Source organism: Thamnophis elegans, chromosome 8 (assembly GCF_009769535.1).
Source record: "Thamnophis elegans isolate rThaEle1 chromosome 8, rThaEle1.pri, whole genome shotgun sequence".
Lineage (NCBI taxonomy): Eukaryota > Metazoa > Chordata > Lepidosauria > Squamata > Colubridae > Thamnophis > Thamnophis elegans.
The window spans coordinates 5336202-5350134 of NC_045548.1; the positions used below are offsets into that span (position 1 = coordinate 5336202).

Here is a 13933-nt window from a genome sequence, read left to right on the forward strand (position 1 = left end):
AAGTTTAATTTAAGCATTGTATTTCTGCCTTGCTTCCTTAGTTAAACTATCAACTTCAACTTTTAACTCTTGTTTAGCAGAACTTGTCTTCTTTTACTTACTCCCCTCTCCCCCAGGATTTTTTTTTTTGCAATTTGTTTTTATTTTTAAACATAAAAAAAAAACATAAAAAAATCTCATTCATTACATATAGCATGTGGTTTGGTTACAAATGTTTTTGCATCCATATTCTCAATTACATTTACAATCACAGATTTTTCATCTAATATAACTAAATACCTCGCTTTCATTGTACAATGTATATTCAATTATTATTTTTTCAATAAATCCAATTCCCTTACATTCTCGATTGTCTGTTTAATAACAATATACCTTTATACAATCACATATCCCGATATGAAAGAGATTTACCAGCCATTTATATTTGTATATCAGTTTTCTTTCCCCCCCGACAGATTTTTTTATTATTTTTTCCCTTCTACAACACCTTACTGTCATTACATCAACATTGTTTATGTCATCATACCTGTACATGTATATAATATTTCGCTTCTATATTTACACACTTTATACACAGTTCTATATATATTTATATATATATTGTTTTTTGGCTTAATTAATTTTGTTCCTGTTTTGCAGCCATTTGTACCAATTGTTCCAAATTTCATAATATTCCGACTCTTCTTTATCTTTTAATTTCAGTGTTAATTTGTCCATCTCTGCACAATCTAAAGTTTTTTTTATCACTAATTCGTCCTAAGGGGTATTATTTTGTTTCCAGCATTGGGCAAATGCTATTCTAGCTGTAGTTAGCAGATGTGTTCATATGTACTTAATTTTCTTTGTATATTTCCCTTTGATTATTCGCAGTAGAAAGATTTCGGGTTTGCATTTTATCTGTTCTCCTGTAATTTCTTGCACCCATTTCCAAATTTAGTTTAATTTCTTATCTGAACTGGGCAAATGCTATTCTAGCTGTGGTTAGCAGATGTGTTAATATGTACTTAATTCTCTTTGTATATTTCCCTTTGATTATTTCCCAGTAGAAAGATTTCGGGTTTGTATTTTATCTGTTCTCCTGTAATTTCTTGCACCCATTTCCAAATCTTTGTCCAATATTTTTGTGTATATCCCTGTTTTCAATTATGTATAATCCCACCAATCAACTATCCAGTATGCTTATGTTCATTACTGTCCTTGTACATCGTACATTCAAACTAAGATGTTATTCCTTCATTTTTCAACAAGGTATTCTGAACAGTCACCTCTCCCCCCCAGGATTTAAGTGGGGGAATATAAAAATAAAACGGTAAGGAGAGGTGGGTGGAAGGGAGAGAAAGAGAAGGAGAGATAGTAGGAGGGGAGGAGGAAGAGTGGAGGAGAGGCAAGGGAAGAAGAAAGAGGTAAGGAGAGGTGGGTGGAAGGGAGAGAAAGAGAAGGAGAGGAGGGAGGAAGGGAGAGAAAGAGGAGAGAGGGTAGGAAAGGGAAGAGAGAGGGTAGGAGTAGGGGAGAGGTAAGGGAAGAAAGAAGGGGAAGGAGAGGAGGAAGGAAGGAAGGAGAGAAGGGAGGGAGAAAAAAAAGGGAAAATAAGGTGGTGTTACAACATGCGCTAGGGATGGTAAACAAAGCAACTCAAATATTATAACCCTTTAAATGGAATAACAAAAGTATAAGAATGGCAAAGAAAAAGAATAACTATGTGAATGTATACCTATAATTATATGTAAGATAACAGTAATAACAGTAAGAATGTAAAGCACAATATGGGTAAACAATATTTGGTGATAAATAGCTAAGTATAAACAAATGTAGAATAGTACATAAAAATGGATAGCGAATAAGGGGACCATGAATGCAAGATAGAAATGTATAGAAGGGAAAACACTAACTGCAAAGAAACCGATTCGGAACTGCAGTATGATATACGATGGAACTTCTTGTTCCTGTGTTGTTTTAAGTCATGTGTTTGTTTTTGTTGATGTGTTTATGTGTTTAAAATAAAAATTTATTAAAAAAAAACAACGCTTAAAACGGAAAACATTTCCAGCCTCTTTTCCACTCGGATTTTGTTTTATTTTTATTTATTTTTTTTGAATTTTTATTTTATACACATAAGCACATCAACAAAAATAACCGCATAACTTAAAAACAACATAGGAACAATAAGTTCCATCGTATATCATACCGCAGTTCCGAATCGGTTTCTTTGCAGTTAGTGTTTTCCCTTCTGTACATTTCTATCTTGCATTCATGGTCTCTTTATTCGTTATCCATTTTTATGTACATTTCTTTATTTATTTATACTTAGCTACTTATGATCAAATATTATTTACCTATATTGTGCTTTATATTTTTCCTGTCATTTATTCTCTTACATACAGTTATAGGTATACATTCACATAGTTATTCTTTTTCTTTGCCATTCTTATATTGTTATTATTCCATTTAAAAGGATATAAGTTATAATTTGGAATGTATTGTTTACCATCCTTTACACCTGCTATGACACCACCTTATTTTCTCTTTCTTTTCTTCCTCCCTCCCTTCTCTACTTCATTCCTTCCTCCTCTCCTTCCCCTTCTTCCCTCCCTTACTTCTCCCCTACTCCTACCCTCTCTCCTTCTCTTTTTCTCTCTTCCTCCCTCCTCTCCTTCTCTTTCTCTCCCTCCCACCCACCTCTCCTTACCTCTTTCTTCTTCCCCTACCTCTCCTCCACATCTCACCTTAGTTTCTCTTTCTTTTCTTTTCTCCCTCCCTTCCTTCTCTACTTCCTTCCTCCCTCTTCTCCTTCCCCTTCTTCCCTCCCTTACTTCTCCCCTACTCCTTCCCTCTTTCTTCTCCTTCCTACCCTCTCTCCTTCTCTTTTTCTCTCTTCCTCCCTCCTCTCCTTCTCTTTTTCTCTCTTCCTCCCTCCTCTCCTTCTCTTTTTCTCTCTTCCTCCCTCCTCTCCTTCTCTTTTTCTCTCTTCCTCCCTCCTCTCCTTCTCTTTTTCTCTCTTCCTCCCTCCTCTCCTTCTCTTTTTCTCCCTCCCACCCACCTCTCCTTACCTCTTTCTTCTTCCCCCACCTCTCCTCCACACTTCTTCCTCTCCTACTATCTCTCCTTCTCTTTCTCTCTCTTCCACCCTCCTCTCCTTACCTCTTTCTTCTTCCCCTATCTCTCCTCCACATCTCACCTTATTTTCTCTTTCTTTTCTTTTCTCCCTCCCTTCCTTCTCTCCTTCCTTCCTCCTCTCCTTCCCTCTTCCTTCCCTTACCTCTCCCCTACTCCTACCCTCTATCTACTCCTTCCTACCCTCTCTCCTTCTCTTTTTCTCTCTTCCTCCCTCCTCTCCTTCTCTTTCTCTCCCTCCCACCCACCTCTCCTTACCTCTTTCTTCTTCCCCTGCCTCTCCTCCACACTTCTTCCTCTCCTATCTCTCCTTCTCTTTCTCTCTCTTCCACCCTCCTCTCCTTACCTCTTTCTTCTTCCCCTATCTCTCCTCCACATCTCACCTTATTTTCTCTTTTTCTTTTCTCCCTCCCTTCCTTCTCTCCTTCCTTCCTCCTCTCCTTCCCTCTTCCTTCCCTTACCTCTCCCCTACTCCTACCCTCTATCTTCTCCTTCCTACCCTCTCTCCTCCTCTTTCTCTCCCTTCCTCCCTCCTCTCCTTCTCTTTCTCTCCCTCCCACCCACCTCTCCTTCCCTCTTTCTTCTTCCCCTGCCTCTCCTCCACATCTCACCTTATTTTCTCTTTCTTTTCTTTTCTCCCTCCCTTCCTTCCTCCCTCCTCTCCTTCCCCTTCTTCCTTCCCTTCCTTCTCCCCTAGTTCTCCACTCGGATTTTGGATAGATCCTTTTTACGCATATGAAACAACCCCGATCATCCTCCGCGCGTTTAACTGGAGTGGGTGGGATGGGGGGGTGAATGATTATCAGGGGGGGGGTTAGAATAAGGGACTTGGCTCCCCTCCCGAGACGCCCCCCCCCCCGGCTTCCTACCTGTAGCCGTAGGCGCTGAAAGCCTGGCTTTCCCGCAGCAAGGCCCGATAAAGGCGCAGCACTTCGGCCCTCCTGGACGCTGCCATCTTCCCGGCAAGCCTCCTGCGCCTTTGGCTGCCTGGTTCCGGAAGCGGCCCCGGGGAGGCGCAAGGCAAAGGCGGCTTGCCGCTCGGCCTGCCCCCTTCTCCTCCAGAAGGCGACCCGGGCGGAGAGGGAGGGCGGTCCGCTCGGGCTTCGGAGGACGGAGCTGGCCGGAGGGAAGAGAAAGGTGGGTATGCGGAGGAGGAGGAGGAGGAGGGCGCGCGGTTCTCTGCCGGGCCGGAGAAGTGGATTCCCCCCGTTTGCCTGATCGGGGAGGGAAAAAGTGTGCGTTGTGTGTGTTGTATGTGTAGGTGTCTCTCTTGCTCCGCTACTTTCTCTCGCGGGTCTTTTGAACAAAATCCCACAGGCCGCCTTGTGTCCCCAGCACGTGCGTTTCTCTCCCGAGCTCTCCAAAACGCCTTGGGTCGAAACGGTTCCTTCCCTAAATTGCATCGGGATACTAACTAGGACGCAACGGCTTGGATGACACACCCGTGGTGTTTTTGGGAGCTGGCACTTCAGTAAAATGCTTAAAAAGGCTCAAAGGGGGGGGGGGGGGAGTCTGTCGGTCGTCGTTTCGGATCAAGGACTCGGGACGTTTCCCCTCGCTTTCTAACTTGGCTCCTGCCACCCTTCTTTTGTAGACCAGAGGTGTCTTCAAAGTTGGCAACTTTAAGACTGTTGGACTTCAACTCCCAGAATTCTCCAGCCAGCTCTGCTGGCTGGAGAATTCTGGGAGTTGAAGTCCAACAGTCTTAAAGTGGCTGAAATCCACCAGTCTTAAAGTGGCTGGAGAATTCTGGGAGTTGAAAGTCCACCAGTCTTAAAGTGGCTGGAGAATTCTGGGAGTTGAAGTCCAACAGTCTTAAAGGGGCTGGAGAATTCTGGGAGTTGAAGTCCAACAGTCTTAAAGTGGCTGAAATCCACCAGTCTTAAAGTGGCTGGAGAATTCTGGGAGTTGAAAGTCCACCAGTCTTAAAGTGGCTGGAGAATTCTGGGAGTTGAAGTCCAACAGTCTTAAAGTGGCTGGAGAATTCTGGGAGTTGAAGTCCAACAGTCTTAAAGTGGCTGAAATCCACCAGTCTTAAAGTGGCTGGAGAATTCTGGGAGTTGAAAGTCCACCAGTCTTAAAGTGGCTGGAGAATTCTGGGAGTTGAAGTCCAACAGTCTTAAAGGGGCTGGAGAATTCTGGGAGTTGAAGTCCAACAGTCTTAAAGTGGCTGAAATCCACCAGTCTTAAAGTGGCTGGAGAATTCTGGGAGTTGAAAGTCCACCAGTCTTAAAGTGGCTGGAGAATTCTGGGAGTTGAAGTCCAACAGTCTTAAAGTGGCTGGAGAATTCTGGGAGTTGAAGTCCAACAGTCTTAAAGTGGCTGAAATCCACCAGTCTTAAAGTGGCTGGAGAATTCTGGGAGTTGAAAGTCCACAAGTCTTAAAGGGGCTGGAGAATTCTGGGAGTTGAAGTCCAACAGTCTTAAAGGGGCTGGAGAATTCTGGGAGTTGAAGTCCACAAGTCTTAAAGTGGCCAAGTTTTTTGGGGGGGCTGTTTTAGACAGATATGTGATCCCCTAACCACATAAACTAGTGATGATCAGAAAGTGAGGCACTTTCCACCCTGCTGTGAAAGTATGTACAGGTAGTCAGTCCTCAACTTACAACAGCTTTATTTAGTGACTGTTCAAAGCTACAACGGCACCGAAAAAGTGACTTATGACCTGTTTTAAACAGATATGTGATCCCCTAACCACATAACTAGCGACTATCAGAAACTGAGCCACTTTCCACCCTGCTGTGAAAGTACGTACAGGTAGTCCTCAACTTATGACAACTTTATTTAGTGACTGTTCAAAGGTACAACGGCGCCGGAAAAAAGTGACTTATGACCCCCCCTTTTCACTCTTTGCAGCATCCCCATGCTCAAAATTCCAATGCTTGACAACTGGTTTATATTTGTGACTGTGGCAGTGTTCCCAGGGTCATGTGATCAACTTTTCCAAACTTCCGACAGAACAAAATCAATGAGGGAAGCCAGACTCACTTAACAACTAATGTTATTAACAACTGTAATGATTCACTAACAAATGAAGCAAGAAAGGAGCATAAAATGGAGCAAATTCACTTAATAAATGTTTCACTTAGCAACATAAATTTTTGGCTCAATTGTCGTAGTAACTTGAGGATTACTTGATGTGGTATAGAAGCTGATACCGCCCATTTACTATGAGTTATAAAAGCAATAGCAATAGCAGTTAGACTTATCTACCGCTTCATAGGGCTTTCAGCCCTCTCTAAACGGTTTACAGAGTCAGCATATTGCCCCCAACAACAATCCAGGTCCTCATTTTACCCACCTCGGAAGGATGGAAGGTTGAGTCAACCACCCAGAGCCGGTGAGATTTGAACAGCCGAACTGCAGAACTGCAGTCAGCTGAAGTAGCCTGCAGTGCTGCATTTAACCACTGCGCCACCTCGGCTCAAGAATCAGGATCTATGCTATGTGCATAAACAAGAACCAATCATTCTGGTTTCTTCATTTATTGATGTATTTCTTTTGCAAGTTATGCTATTTATATATCTATGGCATAGAACTATTCAATATGTTCCCGCTCCTTCATCCATATGCATTCATGCTAACAGATTTTAGTAACATCCAATTCCCATCATAGTAACCAACAAAGACAATAACTAAGGATCATAGGAAGTTGGTTCAGAATATCTTGAAGGTAGCAGGTGATTTACCCCGATGTTACAAGGAGAAAAATCATTGCATGTAATTTCTTTTTTTTCCTGCATTCGCTATCTGTTTGCATTCTACCTGTTGTTCTATTGAGGTTACTGTTACTGAGTGCAATCACCTCCTGTAATTGTGTAATTGTTCCTGACACCTTGTAGCTCTTCGATGGCGTGCATCCAGGAACAACTCACTACTGGCTTTCGGCTCACTCTCCCTTGTCTCCTCTCCACTGGTCCAAGGCTCAAGCGCCTCCTGGTGGCCAACCAGCCTCTCTGTGCCCTGCTTGGAGTCGGAACCCTGTCCAGGGTCCTCCACATCCTCCAGAGCCGACTCATAGGGCCCCTCGCTGTCAGAGTCTGGTGGCAGCTCCAACGGCACCTGCTGGGCCACAACAGATAGCATACGGTAGTTAAATGAAGATGGGTTAAAAATAGTGGGGGGAAATATGGAACATTATATAAGAGTCAGTCTATTCAAATCATTTGGTATACATTTGACCGATTGTTTTTACAATAGCTGTAGATGGAATAGGAAAAAGAGAAGAGTTTGTAAAGATGGCAATCTCCCTTTATACCACCCAGAACTGCTTTAGCAATAGCAGTAATAGCAGTTAGACTTATATACCGCTTCATAGGGCTTTCAGCCCTCTCTAAGCGGTTTACAGAGTCAGCATATCGCCCCCCACAGTCTGGGTCCTCATTTCACCCACCTCGGAAGGATGGAAGGCTGAGTCAACCTTGAGCCGGTGAGATTAGAACCGCTGAACTGCAGATAACAGTCAGCTGAAGTGGCCTGCAGTACTGCACCCTAACCACTGCACCACCTCGGCTCCACCTCTTTAACAATCGAAATCCTTACTAATCTGGTTAAATTACAAAAAAGACATAAAATACAGGGCAGATTTCTCTTTCTGATTCCAGAATTGTCCGCTTTCCTCGCAGATAAAATCCCCTTTATGCTTATTCTGCAGTATGGCTTATATTCTCACACCCTCAGGAACTGGCACAGGCTTCCTTTTACAGACGTTTTCCTCCTAGGAATAGTAATATAGGTTTTAAAAATGTCCTTTTCCACAAATGCTTCATCAAAGAATGCTTTGCAGCACCTCCATGGGACTGTGATTTTCAAGCTCTTGCCCAAATTTACATTACTTCCTGATGGTCTCCTGATACTAATAATGACTTCAGCATCTTTTCCATTAAAGGTTGTCGCTGTTGCAGCTGCTTTCTTCCAGCATTTACACTGATCCCGGAGAGAAAGTATGCTATAAGAGCCGAGGTGGCGCAGTGGTTAAATGCAGCACTGCAGGCTACTTCAGCTGACTGCAGTTCTGCAGTTCGGCGGTTCAAATCTCACCGGCTCAGGGTTGACTCAGCCTTCCATCCTTCCGAGGTGGGTAAAATGAGGACCTGGATTGTTGTTGGGGGCAATATGCTGACTCTCTAAACCGCTTAGAGAGGGCTGAAAGCCCTATGAAGCGGTATATAAGTCTAACTGCTATTGCTATTGCTATATGTAGGAAGCAGCTGAGAGATGAGAGATCATTAGAATAGAAAACCATCATCGGAGTCTAAAGCAAAACTAAATAGATGTTGGCCCTGCAAGGTAGACCACATCATGAAACAGTTTTGATAGAAGACTGAAACAACTTTTATTAGAATAGCTGTAGATGTTAGATAGCCATTGGAGCTGCCACCAGACTCCGACAGCGAGGGGCCCTATGAGTCGGCTCTGGAGGATGTGGAGGACCCTGGACAGGGTTCCGACTCCGAGCAGGGCGCAGAGAAGCTGGTTGGCCACCAGGAGGCGCCTGAGCTTTGGAGCAGTGGGGAGGAGACAAGGGAGTGTGATCCTGACGTCATGCATTGGAACAGTGGGGAGGAGACAAGGGAGTTGGTCCTGGATGCCTGGCACTGAAGAGCTAATAGGCGTAAAGAACAGTTACGCAGTTACAGGAGATAATTGAACTCAACTGGTGGTAATTAGGCTCCTTTCAGGACTATAAAAGGAATGACTTTCCACACGCTCGTCGCAGGAATCAACATATTCACTAGAGCTGGAGAAGCTATCATGGCTATCTTGGCAGGCTGGATTGCTGCCAAGGTCAGTCTGTGTGTTAATAAATCCTTGAAGTATCTTTGTCTCGGCGTGCTTTGGTGTATGAAGAGGGGGTGGTCAGAACACCAGGGTATGCTACTGTTGAAATTGTGATTGATTCTTTAGTCTTTAGCTTGGTTCTGCTGGTTGGAACAGAAGCACGGTATCTTTTCTTCTGGTGAAACCACGAAAGGTTATTGTGAGAAGTTGTTTGTTTGGGGGGGGGTTGTAAGCAGGGTTCAGCAGGTGTTACCCTAAAGGTTTGTAACAATTTGAGATGGGGCAGTGCCAAGTGAAGTACCCCACATATTTGACTCCATACTACTTGAGTTGACCTCTAGTTTTCCATAGTTACATACTCTGTGGTGCCCGAGCTTTGGTGCTTTCTAGAAGGATTGATAAAAGGGATTGCAAAGACAGTGCAGTAAAACTGATGTATTTCTCTGCTCCACTGAAACTATAACTGCATTTCAGTTAAGTTAAGAACTGGCATTCAAGTAAACAGAAATGAAATATTGCTTTTTAGCACATAAATTAACAACTGGCATTCAACTAACAGAAATGGTGTATATAGGTACTATATAGGATTATCATTAAGATGGAATAAAATGGGGCAATTAGGCTGCTAATCTTTGCAAAGAACTGTGAAAGTCATTTCTGAATAGCTACCAGGCACAAATTACAGGTAGTCCCTTGACTTACAACTGGAACTGAATAGGAATTATGATCATATGTTGTGGTCATCACAATGCGACTGCACCAGTGGTGGCTTTCAATTTTCTTTAGAACCTCTTCTATAGGTGTGGCCTGCTTTGTGGGAGTGGCTTGCCAGCCATGTGACCAGGTGGGAGTGGCTTGCCAGCCATGTGACCGAATAGGAGTGGCTTGCCGGCTATGTGACTGGGTGGGCGTGGCCAACTTGTCAAATGTGGTGAACCTCACTTAACAACGCTCTTGCTCAGCAACCAAAATGTTGGCTCAGAAACTCTGGCATTTGTAGCACGCAAGTCTTAAAGCTGTCAAGTTACAAGACCCCTGCACCCCTAACCCTTTAGGGAAAAAAACCCCAGGGGTGTTCAACGTTGACAGCTTTAAGACTTGTGGACTTCAACTCCCAGAATTCCTCCTCTCGCTCTTCATCTTGATGATGTGCGGACGGGCGGGGAGGAGGGAGCTGGAACCGGTTCTAAACGGCACTGTACATTTGTGGAACCTCTTCTATAGAAGAGGTTAGAACTGGCAGGAACCCACCCCTGGTGTGCACCCAATTTTACAGCTTTTCTTGCAGCGGCTGTTCAGGAAACATAATCAGGGCTAAGTGAACCTGTTTCCCTCAACAGATTTTTTTTTTTATCAGAATCCAGAAGTAAATGCCAGAAACCAGCTTAAAATATTGAAAATTGCAGAGGGAATGTGGATGCACATGAGACAGAATTTTAAAAACAGGGATAAGTATCTCTGGTCGTTCATTGTAATTTCTACCAGTTGCTAAGTGACCAGCGACTGAAGACTGCCTGTAAGGCTGGGGTTTCCAACCCCCAGGCCACCGTCTACTACCAGGCTGTGGGCTATTTGCAACTGGGCCGCGTGAGCGACGGACCAGCGTGCATGCATTCACATACAGTTCAACTTGCATAAATGATGGCCTGGCGGACATGCACACGGGCATCAGCTCAACTTGTGCAAATCGAGCTGCATGTGTGTGTGTGGTAGCCTGCCACTTATGCGGCCCAGTTCCCCTCTTCCCCCCCACTGGCCAGGCCACCAAGCCTCAAAGGTTGAGAACTGCTGCTACAAGATACCAATGTTGAGGTGGTGCAGTGGTTAGTGTGCAGTACTGCAGACCACTTTAGCTGACTGTGATCTGCAGTTCAGCGGTTCAAATCTCACTGGCTCAAGGTCGACTCAGCCTTCCATCCTTCCGAGGTGGGTGAAATGAGGACCCGGACTGTGGGGGCAAGTTGCTGACTCAATTTGCTAAAAAAAATTGTAAACCGCTTAGAGAGGGCTGAAAGCCCTATGAAGCGGTATATAAGTCTAATAAATAATAAATAAATAAATAATAATAAATGTCAAAACTTTGAAAATGCAAATGTATTTTATATATGTACATCACTTAGCCATGCTTTCTAATTGTCTATTAAAGTAATATTTTTATATTTCTTTTTGGTTCTATTAGTAGGCTTGAGTTTTCGTTTAACTAGGTATAAATTAAATAAGCAAACCATAATCCAAATGACATAAACTGTGTGATGTTCTTTTTGCCTAAAACTGAGTACTGTAGATGTAATATTTTTAATTGTACCTTAAAGATTGTTTGGTATTATCCTTCCCTTTACTAACAAGGATATATAATATGAGATAACTTGCAGCATTTGATAATATAAAATGGATTTGGGTAAACCTGTGTTGGGCTAAGACTTTCTTCCTCTCTTCCCCATAAAAGCTTCATTGCTTTGAAAATAAATACATGAATGGAATTAAAAAGAAAGGAGTACGTGAATGACTATTGATTTTTAAGTGGCATGCTTTGTGAAGTGTCATTTGTAACACTGAGATTTTAAAATGAGATGAGCTTTCTTCAAAATTAAAAGTGGCTGGAACTAGCTATCTCTGTTGGTCAGTAAATCATCTCTTAGCAGTAGCAGTTAGACTTATATACCGCTTCATAGGGCTTTCAGCCCTATCTAAGCGGTTGACAGAGTCAGCATATCGCCCCCAACAACAATCCGGGTCCTCATTTTACCCACCTCGGAAGGATGGAAGGCTGAGTCAACCCTGAGCCGGTGAGATTTGAACAGCCGAACTGCAGAACTGCAGTCAGCTGAAGTAGCCTGCAGTGCTGCATTTAACCACTGCGCCACCTCGGCTCTTCATAATGCCAAAAAGGAATATTTCAATTTCTGTCTTATTAATTTCTCTGTTGGTATTTTGACATGGCACTATTGAAAAAGGACAGGTATAACACATCAAAGTATCAATTAGACTGTGGTTTGATGTATATTTCTCTCAGATCTTTTCTACCATGTAGCCTTGTCACAAGGACTCAATTTTCTGCTTTCAATAATATTGATAGAATTACATCTTAAGTACCATATTTGAAATAGTTACTGGTGGTTTTTCCGTGGGAAATAGGCCTTGCTGCCAATTGGTCTGTCATATTTGCCTCTAGAAGAGATTGGTGAAACCATTGTGATAAATGCAACAAATAATCACCGTATTGTAAATTAACTTAGAACAACTTAGAAGCTTATAGAAATGAAAAGAATATAATCTGTGCCTTAAATAGATCCAGCTTCCCCCCCTCCCCCGTGGGGTGTCATTTTCTTCATATACTTAAAAGGTGTATTGCCACAAGAATGCATATAATGTTCATTACTCATGCAACATTTTGGAGGATTCAGTGATAATTACCGTGTTTTCCTGAAAATACGACCTGTTCCGAAACTAAAGTCTTGCCACATTTTTCAATATAAGCCCACCCCCAAAAATAAGCCCCCTGGATAATCCCCCCCCCCTCCAGCCAGGCAGAGCACCGCTCTCCGACCTAGTGGTATTCCGAAGGCGCCAAGTCACAGGAACGAGGGGGGGGGCAAAGGAGCTCGCGCTGCTTGGTGCTTTCGGGGTACCACTAGGTCGGTCAGTGGCGCTGTGCTCAACTGAATAGGGGGGGTTGCCGGGCAGCTGCTCTCTTGCGAGTGGGCTCCCGAAGAGGTGGGCACAGCCTCAGGGTTGAATGGCTGTGTTGTGCTGTCGCAGCAGCAACACAGCAGCCATGAGGTGGCCACGCTCGCGAGCAACTGCTCGGCCACCCCCCTTTCCAGCTGGGCACAGCTCCACTGACTGATCTAGCAGTACCTGGAAGGAACCAAGCAATGCGAGCGCCTGTTCGATGCCCTCCGTCTCCCGCAGCTTGGCGCCTTCGGAATGCCCCTAGGTGAGTGAATGGGGCTCTGCATGGCTGGAGGGGGGGTTGCACGAGCGGCTTTTCCGCTCCCCATTTGCATGACTCCCAGGCTCACAATGCCCTTGGCTAACTCTGCAGAGCCAGGGCATTTTTGCTTCTGGCGCCGCCTGCCGCTTGGGGTTTTTTTCGGCTTTCAAAGCATGGAGGACGGATGCCGCTCTGGGAGTACACTCTATGATTGTGGCCTGCAGAGTGTACAACCATAGAGCGTACTCCCAGTGCGGCATCTGCCCTCTGTTGTGGCTTCCAAAGCACGGAGGTAGGATACCGCTCTGAGAGTATGCTCTATGGTTGTACGCTACCATAGAGCGTACTTCCAGAGCGGCATCCGTCCTCCATGCTTTGAAAGCCGGAAGAAAAAGCCCAAGCAGCGGGCGGTGCCAGCAGCAGAGATGCCCTGGCTCTGCAGGTACTGTAGTTAGCCAAGGGCATTGTGAGCCTGCAAGTCGCGTGAGCGGGAAGCGGAAAAGCCGCTCACGCAACCCCCCCTCTTCAGCCATGCAGAGCCCCATTCACTCACCTAGGGGCATTCCGAAGGCGCCGAGCCGCGGGAGGAGGAGGGCGGCGAACAGGCATTCGCGTTGCTTGGTGCCTTCCGGGTACCACTAGATCGGTCAGTGGCGCTGTGCCCGGCTAGAAAGGGGGGTTGCCGGGCAGCTGCTTGCGAGCATGGCCATCTTATGGCTGCTGTGTTGCTGCTGCGACAGCGCAACATTCAACCCTGAGGCTTTGCTCGGCTCTTCAGGAGCCCGGTCGCAAGGGAGCAGCCGCCCGGGAACCCAAAAACAATAAGCCCTCCCCTTTAATAAGCCCAAGGCCATATTTTGTGGGTCAAAAAAATATAAGACCCTGTCGTATTTTCGGGGAAACACTGTAAATACATCTTTGCTTACTTATTTTCGGTGTAGATAGTTGTAGGCTTCTCTGCTCATTGGGTATAGTTTTCTGGTTCATGACTAATAACTTTATTTGACATGAATATTTTCCATTAAATATATCAATGTCCTATATATCATTCTGAGGAAGTAAACCCAATTCATATAATAATCAGGAAGAAACCTAGCATTCAATCTGC

General features: G+C 44.5%; 2 protein-coding genes across 4 annotated transcripts in view; one reads left to right on the forward strand and one right to left on the reverse strand.

Annotated features, from left to right (window-relative positions):
• The window catches only part of LYRM4 (LYR motif containing 4), a 42987-nt gene extending 38885 nt beyond the window's left edge, over window positions 1–4102 (reverse strand). Inside the window, exon 1 of one of the 2 annotated variants that reach the window (XM_032222698.1) lies at window positions 3981–4102. In XM_032222698.1, the coding sequence (XP_032078589.1) occupies window positions 3981–4066 (86 nt within the window). In that variant the 5' untranslated portion in view covers window positions 4067–4102. The remainder of the gene's footprint in view (window positions 1–3980) is intronic. The other variant, XM_032222697.1, reaches the window with a different exon arrangement.
• Window positions 4103–4166: 64 nt separating this feature from the next.
• FARS2 (phenylalanyl-tRNA synthetase 2, mitochondrial) overlaps window positions 4167–13933 on the forward strand; it is a 217014-nt gene continuing 207247 nt past the window's right edge. For both annotated transcript variants that reach the window (XM_032222695.1, XM_032222696.1), the window contains exon 1: window positions 4167–4248. The gene's annotated coding sequence lies outside the window, so the exon portion shown is untranslated. The remainder of the gene's footprint in view (window positions 4249–13933) is intronic.